At 37.0% G+C, this 27,084-nt stretch overlaps 1 protein-coding gene across 3 annotated transcripts in view; it reads left to right on the plus strand.

The window, feature by feature from the left end:
- Nucleotides 1–27,084, plus strand: part of LOC111154820 (WD repeat and FYVE domain containing 3) — a 243,510-nt gene that overhangs the window by 127,475 nt on the left and 88,951 nt on the right. For all 3 annotated transcript variants that reach the window (XM_022514747.1, XM_022514756.1, XM_022514763.1), the window contains 12 exons: nt 2,604–2,716; nt 4,967–5,198; nt 6,388–6,488; nt 6,626–6,844; nt 11,064–11,245; nt 13,038–13,269; nt 15,653–15,813; nt 18,137–18,248; nt 20,006–20,196; nt 21,382–21,534; nt 26,710–26,783; nt 26,869–27,030. In XM_022514747.1, the coding sequence (XP_022370455.1) occupies nt 2,604–2,716; nt 4,967–5,198; nt 6,388–6,488; nt 6,626–6,844; nt 11,064–11,245; nt 13,038–13,269; nt 15,653–15,813; nt 18,137–18,248; nt 20,006–20,196; nt 21,382–21,534; nt 26,710–26,783; nt 26,869–27,030 (1,932 nt within the window). The remainder of the gene's footprint in view (nt 1–2,603; nt 2,717–4,966; nt 5,199–6,387; nt 6,489–6,625; nt 6,845–11,063; nt 11,246–13,037; nt 13,270–15,652; nt 15,814–18,136; nt 18,249–20,005; nt 20,197–21,381; nt 21,535–26,709; nt 26,784–26,868; nt 27,031–27,084) is intronic.

Below are 27,084 nucleotides of genomic sequence, written 5' to 3' on the forward strand. Positions count from 1 at the left end.
TCAGATTTAGAGAAAGTTGTAAAATAGATTAGAGAGGTTCTGAGTCCCTTTCACCCAGTTTCTTCCAGTGATTACATCTTATATAGCTTTAATACAACCTGGAAACTAGGAAACTGATGTTGCTACACTGTATCCTTTCTATGCTCTGGTCCCCTCTTACTTCCCACATGTGTGGGTTTGTGTGACCACCACACAATCCAATGTCATAGCTCCCTAGTGCTGCTACTGCTTTATTGTCACATCTGCTCCCCTGGCCCCCACCAATCCTAATGCCTGGAAACCACAAATCTCATCTCGATCTCGTAATTTTGTCACTTTGAAAATCTTATATAAAAGAAATCATATAGTATGTGACCTTTGGAGATTGACTTTTTTCACTTACTATAATGCCTTAGAGGTGAATCCAAATTGTTATGTAGTTTCAGTAGTTTCTTTTGAATGCCGAGTGTATTCTATATGAATATACTTTCTACAGTTTAACTATTCAAGAAATATAGATATTTAAATCTTGGTAATGCAAGATAAATAGTCCTTGTGTTTTAGGGATAAAATCCTTTTTTTTTTTTTTTTTTTTAAAGACTTATTTTTTTTTTTTAGAGGGGGATTGAGATTGAGAGAGAGAGCACGCTCAGGGGGAAGGGCAGAGAAAGAGTCTAGAATCTCCATCAGACTCTCCACTGAGTGCAGAGCCTGACGTGGGGCTTATCCCAGAACCCTGAGATAATGACCTGAGCTGAAACCATGAGTCGGCCACTTAACCGATTGAGCCACCTAGGGATAAAACCTTTAATAAAAAAAAATGCTTTTTCCTTGAGAGGTGCCTGGGTGACATCAGACTCTTCAGACTCTTTGATTTCCGTTTAGGCTCTGGTCTCAGGGTTGTGAGATAGAGCCCTGTGTCAGGCTCTATGCTGGGCATGGAACTTACTTAAGATTCTCTCCCTTCCTCTGCCCCTTTACTCCCCTCTCTCTCCCTCTCTTTAATTAATAAATAAATATACATATATTTACTTAAATATAAATATGTATTTATTTAAATATAAACTTATTTTTATAATACATAAATATATAAATATATGTACAAATATATTTATAATACATAAATATATAATACACAAATATATAATACAAAAATATGTAAATATGTATATGTATTATATATAAAAATATACATAAATTTTATAATACATAAATGTAAATATATAAAATACATAAATATAAATACAGAAATATATATAAACTTATAAATATATATAAATTTATTTAAATATAAATATTAAAAAGACATTTTTTCCTTGAAATTACCTTGCCAGACAGATTTAATGTATAAGTCGTCTTGTCCCCCTTATAAAAATACATTTGTACATCTCATCACTTTCAGATATAAGCAGCTCTCTTTATGAGATAATTTTCTTTTCTGCTAAAGTATTCCTTTTTTATATAGCTTTTAAGAACTTTCTTAAAAACGGTTGGCCTTTATTTATAATTTATATTTTTTAACTGGCTCCAAATAATGGTGCATTAAGAATAAACCATGTGAGAAACATTAAACAGTATTGTATTAGGCAGTGTGTACTAGGCCTTGACAATACCAAGATGAATGAGACTGTCCCTGCTCACTTTGTCCATCATCTTAGGGATATATTAAAAAACCTAAAATATTGCAAATAGCATGGAGATTTTTCCCTGATCATTTTTTGGTAATCTGCTGCTTTAAAAGTAGTGAGAGTGAATGAGACAGATTATCTCCTCCTTAATACTAGTATTTTATTAAATAACTTACACTACTTAGGTAAACAGTAAGCAATGCAGACCAACCATTTGCACTTGCTCAGTTTTCATAGTAAATGAATTTCATAATAAATGAATTTTCAGAACAATGTGTCCCATGATAGTACAGGTACCAGAGTTGTTGATGAACTATAGCTATAAGGTTATAAATTAATTGTATATTATATTCCACATGAAAAACTGGCAAATGGTACCTAACTTAAAAAAATTTTTTTCTGCTTATAGGGAGTCGAAAATGCAGAAGTTTTTTTTGTTTTTTTGGGGTTTTTTTTCCCTTTTTTTTTCCTTTTACATGATGACATAAATGAAGGATTCCTTTTTTTTTTTTTAAAGATTTTTATTTATTTATTTGACAGAGAGAGATCACAAGCAGGCAGAGAGGCAGGCAGAGAGAGAGGAGGAAGCAGGCTCCCCGCTGAGCAGAGAGCCCGATGCGGGGCTCGATCCCAGGACCCTGAGATCATGACCTGAGCCGAAGGCAGCGGCTTAACCCACTGAGCCACCCAGGCGCCCCTAAATGAAGGATTCCTATCTGTGTAACTCCTAGACAATTCAGTATATTTTTGTACATCATATTTTAAGAGAACATGATCCCCAAATTTCATTTTTTAGCCCTTCACAATATTCTGTGCTCTTTTTATTGCTAGGTAATTGAAATGTAAAATTAACATTATATATTATTTTATAATAACTGGTTTGCTTTCGTATTTTTAAATAGTCTGCTACAGTTCATGAGACCCCATACTTTGTTTGGTTTATGAATTCTGTGATGTTCCCAATCAAGGAATAAAACTGCTTTTTCTCTTCTTCAGGGAGTTTTTGCGTTTGGCAAGTCCATTAAATTGTGGTGCCTGGGACAAAAAGCTGCTTAAACAATATAGGGTCCACAAACCAAGTTCACTGAGTTATGAGCCAGAGATGAGAAGTAAGTTGACCTTGGAAGTTCCCTTTTTTGGTTATTGTGTATATGAAAATCACGTGGGGGATGAATATCATTTCAAGAAATTTTACTCAGAAAGAAAGGAAAGGGATTGTTGTTATTTAAATGAGGAAACATAAAATCTGGTTGGTTGACTGAAGAAGTGGGCAGATGAGGGTAAGAAAGGAATCACTGATGGAAGCAGGATCCGGAGGACATGAGAATTACGTGCAGAGTAATACTTCGCTTGGAAGGGGCAATCCTTTCTCAGAGGATTCATAATTTCTTTGCCTTCCTCAGGTAGACTTTGCCGCCTGAACTAGAGTAGTTAGTTAGCTTGTTGACAGGCTCTATCTAGGTTTGTAGGACAGCTGCTGCAAGAGGGCGTGGAGGACAGATTAGAAATACTGCTTTAAAGTAGTTGAAGAGCTATACCGGGCCATATAGGCTGGATAGGAAAAGAAGTGAAACCATGCCGCTAGTGATAAGCCAGGAGAAAAGGGATAGGTCACTGGACTGGAGAGTAGTGGTTAGGCCAGAAAGCAAATGTGGTGAGAGAAAAGGAATGAGAGAACTGAGGAATGGGGATGGGTAGAATAATGGCAGTCAAAATTGGAGCAGTGAAACATGCGAGGGAAAGGACCAGGCCAAAATTGTGGCTCTGGAGTGAGGTAGAGGTGAAAGATGATCCTAGAGCTAGAAGTGAGGTGTTAGGTGGGTGGTTCATGTGGACGTGGACATCCCACAGGACGCGGGCAACCACTAGTACAGAGAAGACTGAGAATGACCTGCCAGTAGCAGCAGAGGGCACTCTGGTAGATAGGTGTGTGGTAGCATTGCTGAGAGGAGCCCCGAAGAGGAGAAGTTTCTGCGTCAGGCTGCTGGAATGATAACCTGGCATGGGCACTGCCTACCAGTCTGGCAGGGACCCCCAAGAGGCAACGGGTTCCGTCCGAGCTGTGGACAAGCATGCCCTCAGCGGAGAGCTGGGTGGCACTGGACCTCCTCCTAGTGCGAATTCTCTGGTTTTGTTAGGTTTTTTTCCTTTTCAGTTCATTTTGTATAATTGTGAGCCATAGTGATAGACATTAGTTTTGATGGATTGAAGTAACCATTGCTAGCAAAGCAGGAAACTTAGAAAAGCAGAACAGCTGCCCTGAAAGGATGTAGTGATGTAGTCATCATTTCGTTCATCCCCTTGTTCTTTCAGGTGAGAATCAGAGATTAAGCCATCTCCACTTGTTCTTTCAGTCTTAATTTTTTTCTCCTGTGAATTATTCTCCGTGATAGTGAATACCGTGTTTTGGAAACCAAGATTTTTTGAGTTCTAGTACAGTTTTACTGGAAAACAAACCATTGCAGTTTTTCATATCTGTCAATATACCTCCCCTAGATGTATATATTCTTTTGTTATTTTTTTATACTTAACATAATTTCTAGAATTGGATTGTGATTTCCTTTGCAAAGAGTAGAAACAAAAATAGTTTCTTTATTTAAGAGAATATCGAAATATTTCTATGGTTGCCTGAATGCTTCACACACTTAAGAGAGAAAACAATATTTATGTTCTTTATCTTGAAAGTGAATATTTTCTCCATTCCTATCATTTGTAATATATTCCTGAACAATAGACCAGTTTGTTTAAAATGTCTTTTTCTTCTTGAAATTGTTACCATTTACGTGCATATAGCAATTTTTTAATTCAAGTACTTTTGTGATCACATTTTTAATTATAATAATGGTAAGGGAAAAGTTAGAAGTAGGAAAAAATGGGAGAGAAGCAAGTTTTTGCTATTTATCTGATTATTTTTATGGTAAAGATGACCTGTTTCTTTCTATTGTAATTCTACTAGAATATTTTGCTTTCTTCTCAAAGATAGATAATAAATAATTTTGTGATATAAAAGTATAATCTGGCTTTTTAGAAACATCATCTATAATTTATTATTAAATTACATTGTAACTGTGGCTTGGATAGTGGTTAGTGGTGATTCTTACTATTTTTACTCTGTAGTAGCCAACGTTTCTGCAATGTATTTATGACTTTACTTATAAGTAAAAAGAAAAAAAAACATGCTATTTAAGTTTAAAAATGAACATAAAGTACATTAAAACTGGAAAATAGCTTTGGTGTGTAAACATAAAATTGTATACTGAAACTCAAGAGTGGTATTTAAAAATAGGTCTGCTTTGTAAAGTCATTATTTTAGAAATCTACATGATACTTTTCCCAAGAGATTTTCTTTGACTTCACAGGTAGTATGATCACATCAATGGAAGGTCTGGGTTCAGATAATGTTTTCAGCTTACATGAAGATAACCATTATCGGATAAGCAAGAGCCTGGTAAAATCTGCAGAAGGAAGTACTGTACCTCTAACTAGGGTGAAGTGTTTGGTCTCCATGACAACCCCACATGACATCAGACTTCATGGGTCATCAGTTACTCCAGCTTTTGTTGAATTTGACACAACCCTTGAAGGGTTTGGGTAAGGAATTTGTAAGGTAGTCAAGTCTTATTATATGATTTTATGGTTCCTACTCACCTTTGACAAATAGATCATTGGTTTTAAGTACACTTAGTTAAGATATACTATGTATTCTCAAATGATGGAGTTCTTGGAGCATGTTATTTTAAGGCTTTTAGATTTAATTTAGTTATTTATTATATTAAATAAGTAGAAATGTTACAGGAGTTCGGAATCAAAGACCCATGGTCTAAATTTTTTTTGTAAATTCTGTTTTGTTTTTTAGCAAATAGTTTTATTTTAACACAGCCACATTCAGTTGTGTATGTGTTTTCTATGGCTGCTTTCGTATTAGAATGGCAAAATTGAGTAGTCATGACAGAGACTCTGGTCTACAAAGCATAAAGTATTTATGGTTTGGCCCTCTCAGAAAATGTTTGTCACCTCTGATTTAGTACACTAAATTTATAGATAACATACAAATTAAAATTAGATTAAAAATTGTTTGGGGTTTACTCATCCTTTCCCCCAAATTACCTAGCTTACTACCATATACATTATAAATACTCAGTGACTGTCTCATCAAATGAGTACATAATTTCAAGTGGCAGATAATGGTATAGTAGCAGAAGCAAAAATAAATCTATAGAGAATCTAGAAGAATTTTTGAAATCCATCAGCCTCAAAACAGACACAAATGCTAATACTATATAGATCTGTGTCTATACTAGTTGTCTGTGGGATTCTTATACATCAATCTAAAACCATAAATTGTATTTTAAGAACATTGTCATGTGTTGTTATTGAATGGTGAATTAAAACATATTATGGAATAGTGAAAACTAATAAGCACAGAGGAAAACAACTCACTGGAAAGGGGAACAAGGGAATTTCTCTGCAGTGACAGAGTTGTTCAGTGTCTTGAATAGGGTTCTACACTGGTGCATTTTACCATATGTGGCCTATACTTGGATATTAAAAAAAAATTTTAAATAAAAATGATGCCACTGGAGATTGTTAAAGTATATCTTTCTGCACTCTTACATAATTATAAGACGGGAAGGACTGTTTTAGGCACCCAGGTTTATTCCATGATTTCTTTGCTCTAGTTAACTTTAAATGATGGCATTCATTACAGTGTGGCAAGTACGTAGTGGTAGGAGAAGAAAACAGTTGATCTCTAATATGTACATTATCTTTTCTCTAATAGCTGCTTATTCCTGCCCAGTCTGGCCCCTCATAACGCTCCCACAAACAATGCTGTCACGACAGGCCTTACCGATGGGGCTGTGCTCAGCGGCATTGGTTCCGGTAAATACGAACTTTCCTTGCTCATGAGTCTTTTTGTTTTAGATCGTATTTTATTTAGTGTTTATTGCCTTCTTTTTAAAATGTAAATCAGAGTCAACGCAAACTCTTTCATTGTTACTTTTCCCTTTTTATTTTAGGTGAAAGATTCTTCCCTCCTCCATCTGGCTTAAGCTACTCTAGCTGGTTCTGTATTGAACATTTTAGTTCTCCTCCAAATAACCACCCTGTCAGACTTCTTACTGTCGTTCGCCGAGCAAATTCTTCTGAGCAGCATTATGTGTGCCTTGCCATTGTCTTGTCTGCAAAAGATCGATCTCTGATTGTTTCCACCAAAGAGGAACTACTCCAAAACTATGGTCAGTATCTGTTTCTTTTTGCATCTTGTGATAATTGAAAGTATTAAATTTCATTATAAGAGTCATCTTTAGGGTCCAGCTGGTAATTCTTTTCTAATCTAAATTATTAAAGAATAGACAGGTTATATGAAATGTTGAATATTGTTTACCAGTGCATTTTAAGGCACTTTCAAAAGAGACTTAGGTAGAAAACAATGGAAAGAGTTCCTAAAATAAGGATTCATCTCTACTTGCCAAGAAATCACAGCTTTTGCTAGGAAGGCAGATTGCTTGTTTGATATATTTTAGTAAGGATTTTCATTGGCCACGAATTCTGCATAACTAATGAATATTCATTGAGCACCTGCCTACCATATGTGCTGTTCTGTGCTAGACACAATAACATTTTAATTTATCCATCACTTACCTTCAAGGCTTAATGCATACCATTTAATAATCCTAATCTCCTAATTCTCTCCAATATGCCATAATGTTACATTGCTATCCAATAGAACTTCGAACACAAGACATTCATGAGGAGCTTTATAAATAATGTGAATAACATAAAATATAAATCTCACTTTTCTAATGTTCTTTGCTTTGAATATAAGCATTTGTAACATAAATACACCTCTTCTTCATTGTCTTCTAAATTTATCTTTTAACTAACCAAATACCACATACTGCTTCACATGTGGTTGGTATTCAAATATTAATTTGAATGTTAACTCAATTAGATTGTAAGGCCTCTTTTCTTAGTATTCTTTACAACTAGGACAGAGTAGGCATCAATATTGTAGAACTGCTTTAAAATTCTTCCTAGGGCACTGCTTGATCCTTTTGATGTTTTCCTGCTAATCAAACCTGTCTTTAGTCTTGCCGTTTGGGAGACTTACTTTCTCATTCTTGCCCTGGATCTCTGACCTCTCTTACAGCTTCCTTCAACAGTTTTCTTTTCCACCCAGGGTTTTATCTTTAGTCTTTGTATTCAAACTTCTCTTTGTGAGGGGAAAAAAAAAAAACTATCTTTGTTAGCTTTAGGTTTTTTTAATCCCAGAGATTCCTAAATTAAAATTTTTTTTTGTTTTCCTGTGTCCTATGTTTTCTCCTCATATTTTAAGTGCAAATTAGACATCTTCATATGAATAGTCTTTCTGTAAACAACTCAAACTGTAATGTTTATTCTTTATAAAAGCTGCCTCTCTTTCTGTTTTCCTGTCTTGGTAAATGACACCCCCACTAGCTAAGCTAAAAAAGCTCAAGTCTACCTTGATAATACCACCCCTTCCACTAAGTCTTACTGAATTATGCTTCCCTCATATTTCTTGAATCTTCCCTTCCTCATATGCCTGCTGTCATAAAAATTAATCAGTTTTTTTTTAAATCACTAATCTGGACTTCCAAGATTTTAATTCTTTGTCTTTGTCTAGACAAAGATAGAAGTAGAACTACATGCTTGTACACATGATGTGATTTATTACCTTGGTAATCTGGGCAGCCCTGCTACCTAAAACACTTAAAATATTAATGTACAAGTATGACTGACTGACTGACTCACTGAATGAATGAATAAGAAGAAAAGGAAAATAAATATGGATGGCTTGAAAGGGAAATAATGAGAAAAGTGAGTAATAATGGAGAATTTGGAAAAAGCTAGAATTTAATGGAAAAGTTAAAGAATGGATCTAGGATATTTCATTAAACTAGGAAAATGTTTTCTAATTATCATTTTCACAAAGTTTAATTTGCAGGACTACTATAATCTATGTATCACTGTGCATTACAATAACAGATAACGTTAGTCACAGATGATGTTAATACTGCACAGATCCATCCTCTGAATAGCTGTAGCCTGTTAAGATGTGTAGGTAAGGGGTGCCTGGGTGGCTCAGTGGGTTAAAGCCTCGGCCTTTGGCTTGGGTCATGGTCCCAGGGTCCTGGGATGGAGCCCCGCATTGCATCGGGCTCTCTGCTCCACAGAGAGCCTGCTCCCCTCCCCCCCCACCCCACCCACCCCTCTGCCTGCCTCTCAGCCTACTTGTGATCTCTGTCTGATAAGTTTAAAAAAAAAAATCTTAAAGATGTGTAGGTAATTAAGAGTTTTCTGAAACCAGTCAGCTCACCAGGATATCCTGACATAACACTGAATGCTAATACGCCTTAGTCTCAGCCTGAGTCAGAATGTAAAACTCTCAGAAAATTTTTGTAGGCTAAATCTTCTACAGTTCTGGAGAAGATTTAGTCTATTAAAAGGAAAGGGAAAGGAAAGAGTTCTTAGTTTTGCCCATACTTTTGATCTTTTCTTTCACATCCTTTGGTCCATACACTAGACCTTTCAAAGCTGTTTGACCCTGCTTTTCACTGTTTCTTTTTTTCTTTCTATTTTTTTTTTTCTTTCTTCTGTTCCTGTGTTAGGTCACCAGTTGGTAAGATTGCATTTCTTAACTCATCAATGGATGTGTATTTTGTATTATCATTTTAAAATATAATCTTGGCATTTCACTATATGGTGCTACTTTAAGATTCCAAAAATAAATATTAATATTTTATTTGTAATTCTTTCTTCATATAATTTAAACTTTTTAAAAAATTATTTTTATAACATATGATGTATTATTTGCCCCAGGGTTACAGGTCTGTGAATTGTCAGCTTACACATTTCACAGCATTCACCATAGCACATACCCTCCCCAATGTCCATAACCCAACCACTTTATCCCTACCCCGTACCCCCCAGCAACCCTCAGTTTGTTTTGTGAGATTGAGTCTCTTATGGTTTGTCTCCCTCCTGATCCCATCTTGTTTCATTTTTTCCTTCCCTACCCCACATAATTAAACTTTCAACTTTTAGTGTATTTACTTGTATGTGCTTATCCTGAAAAATTGTGGGTCTGCTTTAAGTTACAGACTAGCTCTTTTTAAAATTTTTTGGGGGATGGGTGGGTGAGGAATGAATTTTTAACAGCTGGGTATATACACTGTTATTCCGTCCCTTCTTGAATGTTTAGAAATGTTAATTTTTAATTAGCTTAACATTAAGATTGAGTTAATATTGACCCATTATTTCCTAGCATGATCTGGCAACATACTGGGTAGCAGAGAGAAGCCAGATGAGAGTCAGGAAGTGATTGCAGAATGTTAGAAAATAATCCGAGTTGTCTGGTGAAGCAGGAAACTTGACTAAAAAAAATACCTTTCTGTGTAGCCACTGTGGAAAACAGTATAAAGTTTCCTCAAAAAACTTAAAATTACCATGTGATCCAGTAATTCCGCTACTGAGTTATTAATGAAAAGAACACAGAAATGTTAATTCAAAAAGATACGTGGACCCTTGTGTTTATTGCAGCATTATTTACAATAGCCAAGAAATGGAAGCAACCCGGGTGTCCATCAGTAGATGAATAGGTAAAGAAGAGGTGGTGTATATGTATATACAATGGACTGTTTCCAGTAGAAAAGAATGAAATCTTGTCATTTGCAACAACATGGTTGGAACTAGAGGGTATCATGCTAAGTGAAATGAGTCAGCAAGAGAAAGACAAATACCATATGATTCTGTACATATGTGGAACTTACGAAACAAAACAAAAGAAACAAAGGGGGAAAAGAGAGAGAGACAAACCGAGAAGCAGACTCTTACCTGTAGAGAACGAACTGATGGTCACCAGAGAGGAGGTTGGTGAGGGCATGGCTGACATCGGTGAAGGGGACTAAGAGTACCCTTATCACAATGAGCACTGAGGCATGTACAGAACTGTTGAACCTCACTCTAGTGTATGCCTGAAACTAATACAACAAACCTTTCCACTCCATAAATCACCCCCTTACTACCGGGGTCATCAGGCAAGGGTCAGGGCAGTGCAGCCGCAAACTGAGAACAGAGAGTTGGTTCTTTGTGTCATTGTATAGGCATACAGCAAGAATAAAATTTTTAATTTTTTAACCAATGCTATAATCAAATTCATGGCAAATGAGAATTTCAAAAGACCTTTCATAACAGATCATGACAGATAATAACCAAAAGTCTCTTTTTGTTGTCTTTTGTAACTTTATTTTGTATTTCATCAACTATTGTAACTTTATTCAATTATAACTATATATTGAGCAGAAGAAAGCAACATACATTCCAGGTTTCACTTCTTGCTACAGATAAAGTTATTGAATGAAAAGGGCATTTTCATTTATATCATTATTGTTAGAATGAAGATGTTGAGTTTTTTCTTTCCGCTCTTTGTTTTAGTTGATGATTTTAGTGAAGAATCTTCTTTTTATGAGATTCTCCCGTGCTGTGCCCGCTTTCGATGTGGAGAACTTATAGTTGAGGGGCAGTGGCATCATCTGGTTTTGGTGATGAGCAAAGGCATGCTGAAAAACAGTACCGCAGCCCTCTACATTGATGGACAGCTTGTTAACACCGTGAAGGTAAGCATACTCATGCTTGTTGGTCTTAACCTGCTTTATAAGAGAGTTGAGGGAGGGGGGTGTGTGTGTTTGCAGGGGTAGATTACAGATTGACCTTTATTACCCCTTTGAACAATATGTTTAAGAGTCATGTGGCTGGCTAGCTCATATCACTTGATTAGCGAAGAAGAGAAAGAAGGGGTTACAGAGTACTAAAGAAGGTACCAAGTACGTCAGCGCCTGAGCCAGGTTGCCAAGTGATTTTCCCCAACAGAAAAACCAGTTGAAGGATGCCTAAGTAACCTATGAGCACAGTGTTTTGTCGCTTCTTTGTTGTCATGAATTCCAGTAGATGCTGCATCCCTTTGGAGCTGGAATCGTTTTTATTCATCCAAATTTGTTTTCAGATCACCAAGATTAGTCCCTGATGATAATAGTAGGTTTTCCATTATGTTTGCTGAATGAATGAGTGTATAAATATTATTCTACATACAGATATATGGTATTCAGAGGAGAGGCAAGAGAGTTGAAATAACCAGTAAAGAATCAGAAGTTCTTTTTTGTATCAGGATGACTGCCGCTGGTTACTTCTGACAGAACTCAGCTAGGTAGATGTTAAAATGTTTTAGCTCTCTAAAAGATAGTATCCATTTTTATAGTGATTATCTCTTGAAAGAAACAACAAAAGCAAAGTTTGTCCTCTTGTGTGAATTAAAGTTTAAAGAACAGTAAAGTCGGCAGCTTCCTTGAATGCATTTCTTTCATTAATGATATTTTATTGTGACATGTTTCAGTAAGATAAACCCTTAAATGTACTCTGAGGGAATAGTCATTGTTTGTCTTGTACACATGATTGCATTTGAAATGGGCTGTGGATTCTTTAGTAGGTTGTTCCTTTGTTATTTCTAGTATTATTTAAAATAAAAATGTCCTCAGCTTCTATTCTAGAATTGAGAGGTAGATTTATTACGGGTACATTTACATGGTTGTCATCACCGTGCCTGTGAGGAGTCAGAGGTCCCCTGAAACCACCTTCAGGCCACGTGATGGTCTGCACACTCACACTCTTGTGTGTGAGTTACTCACTAGTAACTGTTCTGTGATGTGTGGAGTGGTAGATGTAATCTGAAGCCAGGGCAATGGTACCACAAACCGTCCTTCTTACCATCAAGTGACAGAAGCTGCCTCTACCACAAGAAAGAACTTGACTTTGTTATCTCTTATACTCTAATCATATGTTTATGTGAATGAAGTGAACAGTAGTTTTGCACCTTGTCAGTAAACACTAATGTAATTTCAAATCTGAGAACGTAATTGACATTGAGATCATGGGTGTATAAATTACATAATAGACTGTTAAATTTTATAACTTTTACAGCACTTGGCCCATTATAAAACACTTCTCATGAATATAATTTTATTTGACAGACTCCTATTGAAGGTTACATAGCTAATTTCAAGACTACTTGAATTCCATAGTTTAGAAAGCTCTGTTTTATATCAACTCCCAAATTTCATAGAAGCATCATTAATTTGATAGGCAAAACAACCAGACAGTAACAGTATCCCTCTGTCTAATTGTTCTCTTTCTTGCATTATCAGAGAGTTGGATAATAACAAATTTCCATCTTCCACATCATGTTCCAGAATCTTGGCCTTCCCTCATGTATCTCTCAGCCCAGCTGCGTTTATACATTTGTAAAGTTGCACGATATTAGGATACTGAAACTATACACAAAAGGTGGTTAATTTTCTGGTGAAAGTAGGGGATTTGGGGTTCTATCTCATACATTTGCTTTCATTTCTTCTGCAGCTGCATTATGTTCATAGTACTCCTGGCGGCTCAGGTTCTACTAACCCACCTGTGGTCAGCACAGTCTATGCGTACATTGGCACTCCACCTGCCCAGCGTCAAATTGCTTCCTTGGTTTGGCGCCTGGGACCCACACATTTTCTGGAAGAAGTTTTACCTCCTTCAAATGTTACTACCATTTATGAACTAGGACCAAATTATGTTGGAAGCTTTCAGGCCGTATGTATGCCGTGTGAGTAACTTAATGTATAAAACTTAGCTTCTGCCATGTAGATCCATGAATAGGTGCGTGTAATATGGGTCTGTAGACAGGGTGTGGGTGGGGTTTTACATTATGTTTATCGTAGAAAAAGAGCCTTTTCCTTCACTCTTTTTCAGTGTGATACTGTTGACCACTCACTCCTACTCCAGATACTCTCCTCCACTGATTATGCTGTACTTTACTGAGTTTTGTCTTCATGCCAAATCACTAATTTTCTAGTTTCTCTGATTGGCTCCAAGATCTGTATGCTCTCTAGGAGTCTAGCCACAGCCTTCTTCTCTTCCTGTAATTTCTCTTATTATATAAGCATCTTAAAGTGTATCTACTCTGGGGGTGCCTGGGTGGCTCAGTCGTTAAGCCTCTGCCTTTGGCACAGGTCGTGATCTCAGGGTCCTGGGATCAGGTCCTGCATCAGGCTCCCTGAGCAGCGGGGAGCCTGCTACTTCCCCTACTTGTGCTTTCTCTCTCTCTCTCCGTCAAATTAAAAAAAAAAAAAATTAAAAAATGTTTTAAAAAAAAAAAAGGTATATTCTTGTTAGAGGAAAGAAAGATGTTTCCAGACAACACACACACGTACACACACACATATAGATTTTTCAGTTTAAATGAGTTAACATCAGTTTTCCTCATTTTCCTCATCCCTTTACTCTAAGAGTCTACTTCTTGTTATCCTTTCTCCCAGAAGAAATTTAGAGTCAATGGAGCTGATGTAGTAGTACTCTTTCCAAGTGATGTTCTCCATCCTCCTGTTCTCATTCTCCTAAAGTTCTCGGAAAAGTTAGGACAAGTATATTGTAAATGATGATAATCCTGTGGCTAAGTAATTTGTCTTTCACTTGTGTTCTTTGTTTTCTTTCTTTCTTTCTTTCTTTTTTTTTTTTTAAGATTTTATTTATTTATTTGAGAGAAAGCATATACAAGCAGTGGGAAAGGGAGAGGGAGAAGCAGACTCACCACTGAGCAGGGAGCCCAGTGCGGGGCTCGATCCCAGGACCCTGAAATCATTTCCTGAGCTGAAGGCAGATGCTTAGGCAACTGCGCCACTCAGGAGCCCCTCTCTCACTCATGTTCTTGATTTAGATAGCATCTAATGATAGCTAACACTGAGCATTTAGTATGTGCAGTAAGTTAATACACATGAAGGGCAGAGCTGTTCTGCGCCTGTCACATGTATTTGTTCATCTCCTCAAAACATTGGTACTTACATACTGTTTTTATCATCCCCATTTTACAGATGAAGAAACTGAGGCACAGAGATATGTAGGTCACTTATCTTTTAAGTGATAAAGCAGAGTTTCAAATGTAAGCCATCTAGCTCCAAAACTTGTATTTAACTACTCTGCTGTGTTGTTTAGAAGAATATAGAGAAGCACAAATGGTGGCTCTCACTGAGGAGGAGACCTAGTGTTAGGAAACATACAGGCATTCCACTCATGTTCGTGCTCTTTCTCCTTTGATCCTAAGGGGGAGAAGTGTGTGATTTCTTTGATAACAGTTAAAACTCATTTCCTTTACATTATGCTATTTGTAAAGCATATTTTAAGAATAAAACTTGGATGAGGGACGCCTGGGTGGCTCAGTTGGTTAAGAAGCTGCCTTCGGCTCAGGTCATGATCCCAGCGTCCTGGGATCGAGTCCCACATCGGGCTCCTTGCTCATCAGGGAGCCTGCTTCTCCCTCTGCCTCTGCCTGCCATTCTGTCTGCCTGTGCTTGCTCTCTCTCCCTCTCTCTCTCTGACGAATAAATAAATAAAATCTTAAAAAAAAAAAAAAAGAATAAAACTTGGATGATACAAAGAATTTGAGAGGCAACGTGGGGGGTTTGCGGGGTAGGGAAGGAAATAATGAAACAAGGTGGGATCGGGAGGGAGACAAACCATAAGAGACACTCATTCTCACAAAACAAGCTGAGGGTTGTTGGGGGTAAGGGGGTAGGAAGAGGGTGGTTGGGTTATGGACATTGGGGAGGGTATGGGCTGTGGTGAGTGCTGTGAAGTGTGTAAGCCTGGCTATTCATAGACCTGTACCCCTGGGGCTAACAATACATTATATGTTAATAAAAAATTAAAAATTAAAAAAGAATAAAACTTGGAATGTAAAGGTCTATGACTAGGTGGTTTTTTGTATTTCCTGAAAAGAAATAAACGAAGAGCTGAAATTTTAAATAAATAAAACAGTTTTTAAGTTTAGATGTCATGGTCCACTTTAGTATGTGTGCTGCTGAAGCGAGCACGTCATGGTCCACTTTAAAAGATTTTTGAGTTTACCCATTTAAAAATGATAGAATAAAAATTCTGTGTTAGGATAAGGAGAAATACTGATGATTTTGAAAAGGATCATTCTTCATTTGAAGGTAAAGATGCAAAGTCTGAAGGCGTAGTCCCATCTCCTGTGTCATTAGTGCCAGAAGAAAAGGTGTCCTTTGGCCTCTATGCACTCTCTGTGTCTTCCCTAACGGTGGCAAGAATCCGGAAAGTGTACAATAAGTTGGACAGCAAAGCCATTGCTAAGCAGGTAAGCATAATGATTTCCCAGGAAGCTGTGGCGGGTTCTCCCCAGGAACAGTGTTTCAGAGGGTCGTTACAGGTACCACCCGAGTAGGAATAATCACTGAAAACAGTACCTTTCCTGTATTGGTTGTATTTGTTTTATTTGGCTTTGGACTTAAGCCAAAACATAATTAGATATTTAGCTTAATTTGGAAAAGTGAGAATTTCCTTCGCTGTGCATACTTTATATTCTTTTTTTTTTTTAATTGGCTATTAAGAAACTGAACTGCAGAAAATGAAAGAAAACAATTGTTCTTCTTAAGGCTATAACTTAACTTTTTTCTGGACCACTTACTGTGTGCCACGTACCATCTTGTTTAGGACTCAGAAGTGAATATAGAGAAAATTCCTGCTTTTATGGCACTTACGTAGCCATGGAAGAGACATGTTAATACCTAAAGAAATAACCTCATCATAGGTAATGTTCAAAGGTGAAGAGTGCTCTGCAGAAAAATAAAGCAAGGAAGTAGAAAGTGATCAGCTTACAATGTTGAATAGGATGGTCACTATGAAGGTGAAATTGGAGAAGACTTGACAGAGGTGAGGCAGCAAACCAGGAGAATATGCGGAATGGGATATGGGCCCAGAACAGTGGGGTTTTGTCCCAATGCTGTAAGTGCTTTGGCCCTGAGGAAGGTCCACGCCTGCCGCAGAGGCAGGTGTGGCTAGAGCAAATGAGAGAAGACCCGGATAGTAAGAGAGGAACTCAAATAGGTGATGGGGACTAGACTGTTAATGATTTATAGGCAGTGGTAAAGGCATTGGCTTTAACTAAGTGAGCTGGGAAGCATGATAGGGTCCCAGACCTAATGAATGAAATGTTAGCCAGGATGACTGTGACCTCTGTTGAATAGACTGGAGGGGGACAGACAGGGAGAAGCAAGGAGACCAGTTTTATAATAATTCATATTAACGATGGTGGTGGTGAGAACTGGGGTGATAACAGTGGCCGTGATGAGAAAAGATCAAATTTGAGGTATATTTTGAATATCAAGCCATCAATTTTGGTGATTAGATGTGAATTGTGAGGGAAAGAAAAGAATCAAGGATAACTCCAAGGTTTTTTCACTCTAACACTGAGGAAAATTGGGTCATTTTTTTCTGATTTGGAGAAAACTTTCAGGAAGAAAATTTCAGGAACTTCTTTAGCTTGGGGAGAAATTCTGAGAGCTGTGTTTTGAAAAAATTTGAGAAGCATATTAGACATCTTAGTGGAGATCTCAAAGGCATTGAAAATACGAATCTGGAGTTCAGAGTAGGAGTGTGAGCCATGGATGTTCAGAGGTGGTATTTAAAGCCACTTGACTAATGGTTTCACCGAACTGTAGATACGGGTAGAGAAGAGAAAGGTTACAGACTGAGACCTGGGGCATCCAGTACTGTGGAGCTAGGTGGGGAGATGAAGAACCAGCAGAAAAGAGTGAGGAGTAGCAGCCAGCAAGAAAGGAGGAAAAACTAGGAGAGTTTGATGTGATAGAAATCAGTGATTCATTGTGGTGAATGTTTCTGGTCAAGAAAGACTGGGGCTCAGGACCGACAAACAGTGAGTCTAGTGAGGTGGGAGTTACCAGTGAGCTTGGCAAGCTGTTTTGGCTAATTAGGGAAGGCAAAGCCCAAGGGAGGAAATCCAAAAACTGGAAGGAAGGGATTTGGGGACAGTAAGGATTGACAACTCTCGTGCAGTCATATGTCTGTAAATACATGTACCATCTTTAAAGGAACACGAACCGTAGGTAAATTTAGTTCTAAATTTAGATAATTTAATAATAATAATACAGGTAATAATAGGTAATAATAGAATTAGAGTCTTAGGATTGTGTTTGTTTTTGAAAGCACGTTATGCATTCGTGTGTGTGTACACATGCAAAAGTAACATTTATGTAGGCATGTTTTATCTGTAAACACTTGAATAATTTATGTGACATTTACTTGGATATGAAGTAAAGCTAATATCATATTCACTGATCAGAAATACTATGAGACAGCTAGTGATAAGAACTTTAAAACTATGACAGAATTTCATTCAGAAAGACCTCTGAAATTGTTTCCAAAGACCACCCCCCCACCACCATCTTTATCTTAGTAGATTGTACTTAACTTACTTTCTGTGACTTTCTGACCATTGGAAGAGCTTGCGCATTTTTAAAATTGAATGCCCACATTTTTAATATTCTGATATAGAGAGAAAGAAATAATATGTTACTAATCATGTTTTATTTTCTTTTCTAGTCAAAATGTTCAGATTGTTCTTCTATAGTTACATTTTATTTCCCTTTCCTATTCTTCAGTTAGGCATTTCCTCCCATGAGAACGCCACTCCTGTGAAATTAATACACAATTCAGCCGGGCATCTAAATGGACCTGCGCGGACAGTTGGAGCTACTTTGATTGGATACTTGGGTGAGTCAGATCGTCTTACTATTTCAAACTTCTTTATTTGCCTTCAAATCTGCATTCACTTTCCTCACAGGAAGGCAGGTGTTTAAATTCATATTTCATACTGTTCTTGCAATATTTAGAGATGAATGTAACAATCTCAAACTCCAGTCAATTTTAAAAATCATAACCTTTTTAAACATCCCATGAACCTTTCCCTCTTTTCTCAGCACTGATGAGTGCAGACTACATACTTCCATGTAATTTCAAGGTAAATTTTGCACTACATTTAGGGGTAGATGTAAAGAGTTAGAAGTATTGATGGTTATTGCACGGCTTGGTGCAGCTGTGGTGGTACCCAGGAGTGTGTCTGTTATTTGGAAATGAGCTAGAAATAAGAGCTTTGGCATATAAATAGTGAATCCAAATATAGTAAAAGTTAAAGCTGGTATACGTTCTGCAGAGCCTTTTACCTGATGTCTGCTTCTGCTTAAAAAGAGTTGATTTTTTTGGTTAGATCGAATCCTGAGACATAATCTGGTCACATCATCCAAAATTTAGAACCAGCCATTATATAAATGTACAAATCGGTACATAATATTGGTTCTTTTTTAGGTTAACAAAAAGTTAGTGTTCTTTTGTTCAGAATCCTACATGTTTGTCAATAAGATACATGGCAGTTTTTCTTGTCTCAGTGGTGTGCATGTATCTTAACTTTCGTTTTCTTCTTTAACCACATTGCATTGATAAAACAGTTTTCTTTATGCTAATGCACATGGTTGTTTATCTTTATTCAATTCAGCAAGTGTTGATTGAGCTCTGCTCTATGTCCTTAGCAAAAAGATAGCAGCACATGGTATAGTAAAAAGAGCAGTGAGTAAAGAGTTGAAAGAGTTAGGCTCTAGCTCCTACTATTCTGTTAACTGTGTGGCATTTTGCCAGATATTTGAGCTCCTTGGACTTCAACTTTCTTATCTGTAAACTAGCAGTGCTGGCCCTAATTACCTTAGAAGGTAGTTTTCAAAATTAAGTGCCATAATATAGTGCCAAATATTATGAATACTGCCAAGCACGTAGAAATATAAAATGCATAATAATTTTATTTTTGGAAAACTCAATCTCAGTTAGTAGGCAGACGACATTCAAACAGTACCTTTTTTAAAAAGCAAGGTTAGGAACATAGATGTGAGGTTTTTTAGTGGACCCTAAGTTAGTTTTGATCCTTTCTTTCCACATGGTGATACTTTTCTGGGGTCACTGATGTACTGTTACATAGGCTATAGAACTAGGAAAAGCTTTGGGTAATAGCCAGTGATGTGCCTTGCTTGGCTTATCTTGGGAATAATGGGTCCTTTCCAGGATGGCATCCACACCCCATCCCCTAGTTCAGAGTTGGAGTGCTGTTGCCCTCCTCAGGGTTATTCCCAACAGTACCTAGTCAGGCATTCTCACTCACCTCAGAAATGCATTCTTTCTCAGGGCCTCTGCACTTTTCCTTCATGTTTCCCAAAGCTACACAGTCAAAACCTTTGAGCTTACTCTCAAACCCCAGCCCTTCTGTACTCCTCCTTTACCCCCACCTCATCTCTTGAGTGTAGCTATTAGCATTTATTGCCTTCCACATCCTACCTTGAATCTTTTTTTTTTTTTTTGAATATTTGTTTTAGGATTAAGGTGGTTTTTTTTAAAAGTAGAATTTAAAATTAAATACTTCTTAAGGTGATTTATTCAGTTCTTATTAACATGGGGAATTTAATTATTTTTCACTGTCTTTTAATCAGGAGTAAGAACATTTGTCCCTAAGCCTGTTGCCACTACTTTGCAGTACATTGGTGGAGCGGCGGCCATCCTGGGCCTGGTGGCCATGGCTTCTGATGTGGAAGGGCTGTACGCAGCAGTCAAGGCCCTGGTTTGTGTGGTCAAGAGTAACCCACTAGCCAGCAAAGAAATGGAAAGAATCAAGGGCTACCAGGTTGGTAACCGTAAAGCTTCACCTTTGCTTTTCTTTGTGTTCAAAAGAAAAAAAAAAAAAAAAGAATCTTCTAATTTTAATTATTACTCATATTTTTTCACTCTGGAAGAATTACTTCATCCAAGTAAACTTTAAAGGTCACAGGTTTTTAGTAAAAGTGATATATTTCAAGTGAGATTTTGAATTGTTTATTTTGGCTCAAACTTTTGTCCTAGCTCATCAAATCTGTCTTCTTACACTCTTGAATTAGGCTGCGTTATTTCAGTTATTCAGTTATTTCAGATATATTTGCTAGTTTGGAGTTCCTTTTCTCTCTGGAAATAGGAGTGAAATGAAATAGGGTCGTATTGCCAGCTACTCTAGAGGCTGCCAAATCCGTGATAGACCCAGAGCTCTCCTTGCTTTCCTGGTCTCTTGCCTCCACACCCAGTCATCTTTTACCACCCATCCCCCTTCACTTACCTAGGGGATGTGAGAGCCACTTTTTAACACCTGTGCCCTTGCTAGTTCTGAAAACTCATGTGGGATTAAAAATATCCGCAACCTACTAGGTTTAGCCAGAAAGTTATTTGTCAGAAGAGAAACACAAGTATTTGGAGGAAGCTTAAATCCTTTTAGTGTAGATGAAGTAGAAATGCCTTCTTTTACTATAGCCGGTAATTCATTGGTAGTGAGTAAATTATTTACTATACTGTTTTCTGTAGATTTATTCACACTATTTTGCTAAGTGTTTTATTTTGCAAACTTTCAAAATTATTATTGCAGCATTGCTTACCAAATTTCGTGAAAATACACAAACCCTCTAAATGTCCCAACATTGTAAGAATGACTAATAATTCTATAACTCTTTCAGAGAATATCATTCAACCTTTTAAAATTGTAATTATGAAGACTATGGTGCAAAAGAAAAATCTTTGTAATAAAATGTTATGTGGAGAAAAATAAAAAATTATATGCACGTGATGGCAACAAATTAAATACATGTGAATTGAAAGAGTTTATGTACACGGTATTTTAATGATAGAGTGATGGGATTACCCTGCTTTTCAGATTTTCTCTAATGTTTTATTGTCATAATAAAAATTTAGAAATCAGCTTAGAAGTCTCAGGAATTGCTTTGCACTGAGTTGTGTGTGTGTGTGTGATATGATTAATCAATGGGCATGTGGTATTGCTTTTTTTCAGTTGCTGGCGATGCTGCTTAAGAAGAAACGTTCCCTCCTTAACAGCCACATTCTCCATCTAACATTTTCCTTGGTGGGAACTGTTGATAGTGGGCATGAGACCTCCATTATTCCAAATTCAACTGCTTTCCAGGATCTACTTTGTGATTTTGAAGTATGTATATAAATACTGACTGGTAATATACAATCAATGAATCCATTTCTTATTCTGTATGTTGATAGAGTTAACTATTAAACAGTTTTTGTCTCTAGGATGTGTTTAAATTTTTAAATTTTACGGTGCTCCTATTAATGACATTAGTAAAGTACAAAATATAGGGTAGTGAGGGCGTTTCTTCTCTCCAGGGATAGTCCAGTTTATAAGTAGTGTAGAAATGAAATGCTGTAAGGCATTTACCTAACTAGAGCTACTTTGCTGCTTCCTCTGGCTTTATGAGAGGCAAACCTATTTTAATCAGATAATTCTATTCTAATATAAGTTTTTCCTCCATAAATATGAGCTATTACACCTGAAATTTTGATTAATAGTAGCTGCATAATAAACTAGCATTTATTTTGTCGAAATAATAAGGTACCACTTAATCTCACATATCTTTTTTCCCTTTAACTTCCCATTCACGGTACTGTGCATATTCATATGCATATATAGTGTACACACACAGTGCTTTATATCTGTGTATATCTTCCTTATGGGGCTGTAGGCTTCATGTGTGCAGAGACCATGTCTTTGTATCACTACCGCCCACACTGGCGTCTAGTACTAAGTGTTTGCTGGCTGTAATGTCTAGGCCACAACTCTTCTTCCTCATAACTACTGTAAGCTCTGTCTTGTCACTTATCTTAAATCCCTGACAAACAGGCTGTGTGCTCTATTTTCCTGAAGCTGTATGTGAAAGCATATTAGCAGCAACATGGCCCATACTCAATCATCAGTACCCACAGCTCAGGAGCAAATGCTGCAGTATCTCCCACCTTTTTTTTTTTTTTTATAAAGATTTTATTTATTTATTTGAGAGAGAGCATGAGCAGGGGAAGGGGGAGAGGGAGAGGAAGAAGCAGGCTCCCCACTGAGCAAGGAGCCCAATGTGGGACTTGATCCCAGGACCCTGGGATCATGACCTGAGTCAAAGGCAGATGCTCAACAACCGAGCCACCCAGGCGCCCCAGTGTCCCCCTCTTTTTGCAGCTCCTGACTCTCTTGCTAGCAGTGTCCTATCTTTCTCACTACTTCCCCCTTAATTTCCTGGCTCTGAAATTTTCATTATTTTTACGTAAAAGTGTCCTATTTCTTTATCTTTTTTTATTGTGTTCTTTATTTAGGTTCTTACCCCATCCCACAGCCTCATTTCTACAAAGTTGAGGCCTAAATCTGATCTCTAGCTTGACATCTGAATTCTACACTTAGTGCTGATCTCTTGCTCAACATTTCCATTTTTATGTCCCAGCAACACCTAAACTCAACTTAACATTCTTCCCCAAATTAGTTCTTCCTTCTAACTGTTTCTATTAATAACACCACCATTTCCCTAGTCACCGAGGCTTGAAATTGAAAAATCAGCTTTCTTCTTCTTCCCTGTTTATAAACAGTCTGAAATTAAGTCCTCTAGACTATACTTCCATATTTCCTGTAGTTGACCTTCTGGTGTCTACTTTTACAACTTAGCCCAAGCCCTAATCATCTTCTCTTACCAACTAGGATAACTATCACTTCTTTCCCCCTTTTCTCAACCTACCCATGGATCTTTCGACCTCATTCTTTCTAAGGCATAATCATATTATTCAAAACTTCTAGTATAAACTTCGACAATAAAGTATTCATTTCTTAATCTGATATTCAAAATTATAATTTTGAATATTTACAAATATTTGTAAATATATTTTTATTTACAGATGTGCCTGGGTGGCTTAGTTGGTTAAGCATCTGCCTTCACTTCAGGGTACTGGGATCAAGCCCCATATTGGGCTTCCTGCTCAACTGGGAGCCTGTTTCTCCCTCTCCCTCTGCTGCTCCCCCTGCTTGTTTTCTCTCTCTCTCTGTCTGTCAAATAAATAAATAAAATCTTTTAAAAAATTGTAATATACAGACCTCTCATTCTTTTAGAAAATACCTATTAAGCATCTTTGAGCCAGGCATTGTGTTAGGTGCTAATGATGTGAAAATAAAAGAGTCCTTGCCTCAAGGCATTTAATCTATTTGAAAAGAAGAGCAAATAAATAGACCATTAAAAACTTGTGAAAGCACAGAGATAAAGGTATGCAGAATTATGGGAGTACTAAGCCTGGCTTTGTTTTCATCTGGAAACAGGTATGTTTAAATCAGGGGTGATCTTTAGTTTCAAGCATCTGATTAAAATCTAATACACAAACATCAGAAATTCAGTTGCTGGACACATTTTGGCTTCATTTTAAATTACCTTGCTCACTTTATGGTATTATATTGTATCCCTAATTACTGCAAACCATAATAGTCCATAAATAATTCAACCTTATTTTTAAAATAGTATTTCACAGATATAAGTAAAATAATGGTAATAGAATTACAGGTTTTTTTTTTTAGTGGTTGTTTGAGAATTTATAATATACATCTATAACAATTCAGTCTGTCTTCAGAATGTATTATACCACTTTACCCGTAGTGTAAAAACCTTGCAAAGATATACTGCAATTTCTCCCATCCTGTCCTTCATGCTATTTTTTTTTTTTTTAAGATTTTATTTATTTATTTGATAGAGAGAGATCACAAGTAGACGGAGAGGCAGGCAGAGAGAGAGAGAGAGAGAGAGGGAAGCAGGCTCCCTGCTGAGCAGAGAGCCCGACACGGGACTCGATCCCAGGACCCTGAGATCATGACCTGAGCCGAAGGCAGTGGCTTAACCCACTGAGCCACCCAGGCGCCCCTTCATGCTATTTTTGTCCAACATTTTATTTCTATGTTTATGATCTCCACAGTACTTTTCTATATTATATTTGCTTAAATAGTAAGTTATCTTTGAAAGACAATTTTAAAAATTCTTTGATACTTACCCACATATATAACATGCCGTTTTTATTCCTTTATGTAGATCCAGATTTCCATCTTATCTTATTCTTCTAACCTGAAGAACTTTCTGTAACATTTTCATAGTGCCTGTTAGCCTTAAACTCTCCCATCCAAGAAAGTCTTTATTTTTTTCTCTTTTCAAGGGTTTTTTTGCATAGAATAGAATTCTAGTTGACTTTTTAAAAATTCTTTTTATGCCTTAAAGATGTCAGTCATTCTACTGTCTTTTCTGTGTTTCTTCTGCTTGGGGTTTGTTGACTTTTCTAATCTGTGAGTTTGTCATTTTTATCAAATTAGCAATTTTTTAGCCATTATTTCTATAGCTGTTCTTCCTGGTACTCTCCCCCAACCTTTCCTGTACTCCAATTACATGTGTCTTAGATTCCTTGGTATTTTCCCACAAGTCACTGATGCTATTATTTCTTTTTAGTTCTTTTCTCATACTTGATTTTGAGTAGTTTCCACTGTTGTGTCTTCAGGCTCACTGAATTATTTTCTGCAGTGTCCAATCTACTGTTAGTCCCATCCTGTGTAATTTTCATTTTAATATTTTACTTTTCCTCCGTAGAAGTTCATTTTGGATCTCCAGTTACTTTCTATTTCTCCTCCTCATGTTCATATTTTTGGTTATATTCTTTAGCATAAGGAGCATTTTTTAAGATTGATTGATTGATTTTAGACTGCATGAGTTGGGGGAGAGAAGAAGGAGAAAATCCTCAAGCTGATCCCCTGCTGAATGTGGAGCCTAATGTAGGGCTTGATCCCAGGACCCTGAGACCATGATCTGAGCCAAAATCAGTGGTCTGCCACCTAACCAACTAAGCCACCCAGGCACCCCGGGAGCTTTTTTTTTTTTTTTTAAAGATTTTATTTATTTATTTGACAGATCACAAGTAGGCAGAGAGGCAGGCAGAGGGGGAGGGGGAAGCAGCCTCCCTACTGAGCAGAGAGCCCGATGCAGGGCTCCATCCCAGGACCCTGAGATCATGACTTGGGCTGAAGGCAGAGGTTTAACCCACTGAGCCACCCAGGCGCTCCTGGAGCATATTTTTAATAGAGTTTTGAAAGTCCTCATAATTCTATCATTTTCTGTCATTTCTGAGCTACATATAATAATTGATTTTTCACCTGCTTATGGATCATATTTTTCCTTGCATGCTTGGTAATTTTTGATTGTATGCTAAATTTTACACTGTTAAGTGCTAGATTTTGTCATATTCTTTTACAAAAGTATTGAACTTTGCTCTGGTATTGTAGTTATCTTTTTGAGGCACATTTTTAAGATTTGTTAGGGTGGACCTAAGTAACCTTTAGTCTAGCACAAATTTAGCCCCACTACTTAGATATTTCACTTCTAGGGCCTCTGCCTAACCCCCCAGGTATTAAGAAATCTGCATGCTCTTTGGTGGGCGTGCAAACTAGTCACAGACCTTTGTATGTTCCAAGAATTATTTGGTGTACTCTTCTGCAGTGATTGATTCCAATTTTGGACCCCACATGAGATTCTAGTCACTCAGTCTTTGTCCTCAGGAAGCAGCATTCTTTATTCATTCTATTTCATATGCTCTGTTCAGTATTCAGTAATGATATTCAGTCCTTGATTTCCAAATAAGTTTTCTATACATTTTCCCTTTCCAGTTGTTTACTCTAGGAGGATAATTTTTATAACAATATTCTTTTATAAACAGAACCAGAAGTCTTATATACAAGCAATTTTTTAGGGCTTCACCCTATATTATATTCAGTTAATTATATAGTGTTAGGGTTAATGTAGAGCATGAAATCAGCCGTAATACCTGGCTTGATAAAATGTGACACGGAGGCTGCTGGGGGTGAGGGAAGGTTTCGGAGAAGGGCGTAGGCCTAGGGAATGCCTGGCCTGTGTGACTACTCTGCCATTGGAATGCCACGGGGAGTTGCCTTCCCTTTCTTTTAGTTTGTTCAATCCCATGTTACTAATTCTTGTTTAATTTGAATGCGGCTTTAGTTAGTTCTGGAAGTTTTTACCCATTTTAGTTTTTTAGGATTTTAAAGATATCAAAAACCAGTATTTCTCCTCAGTCCTTTATATGAACTTCTTGAAGGTGAATCTCATTCTGTAAGAGAATAAAAATAATTTTAAATGATGAAAACCCAGAAATGGACATTGTTAATGATCTGAGAATTCTTTATGATGCCATTGATAATATAGGTGAAATAAGTTCTGTGTGCTATATTTATGTTTGTTGGATAGTCATTTGGGGTATCTTTTAACCCTAAACATACCACTGTTCTTTATTTTTATTGTAGGTTTGGCTCCATGCACCATATGAACTTCATCTTTCCTTATTTGAACACTTCATTGAACTGCTCACTGAGTCCAGGTATTAGTTAATATCGATGTAGTTAATTGTTTAATTATAGAAGAGATGATAGCACGGCCTTTATAAACTCTTCTCTCTCTTACAGTGAAGCTTCAAAGAATGCCAAATTAATGAGGGAATTCCAGCTAATTCCCAAATTGCTACTGACTCTTCGAGATATGTCTTTATCCCAACCTACCATTGCTGCTATTAGTAATGTGCTGAGCTTCTTACTACAAGGTTTTCCCAACAGCAATGATCTGCTCAGGTAGTGAACACTACTGTTATCGGTCTGTTTATTCACTAAAATTACCAATGAGAT

Source organism: Enhydra lutris, unplaced genomic scaffold, assembly GCF_002288905.1.
Source record: "Enhydra lutris kenyoni isolate GAN:26980312 unplaced genomic scaffold, ASM228890v2 scaffoldscaffold3, whole genome shotgun sequence".
Taxonomy (NCBI): domain Eukaryota; kingdom Metazoa; phylum Chordata; class Mammalia; order Carnivora; family Mustelidae; genus Enhydra; species Enhydra lutris.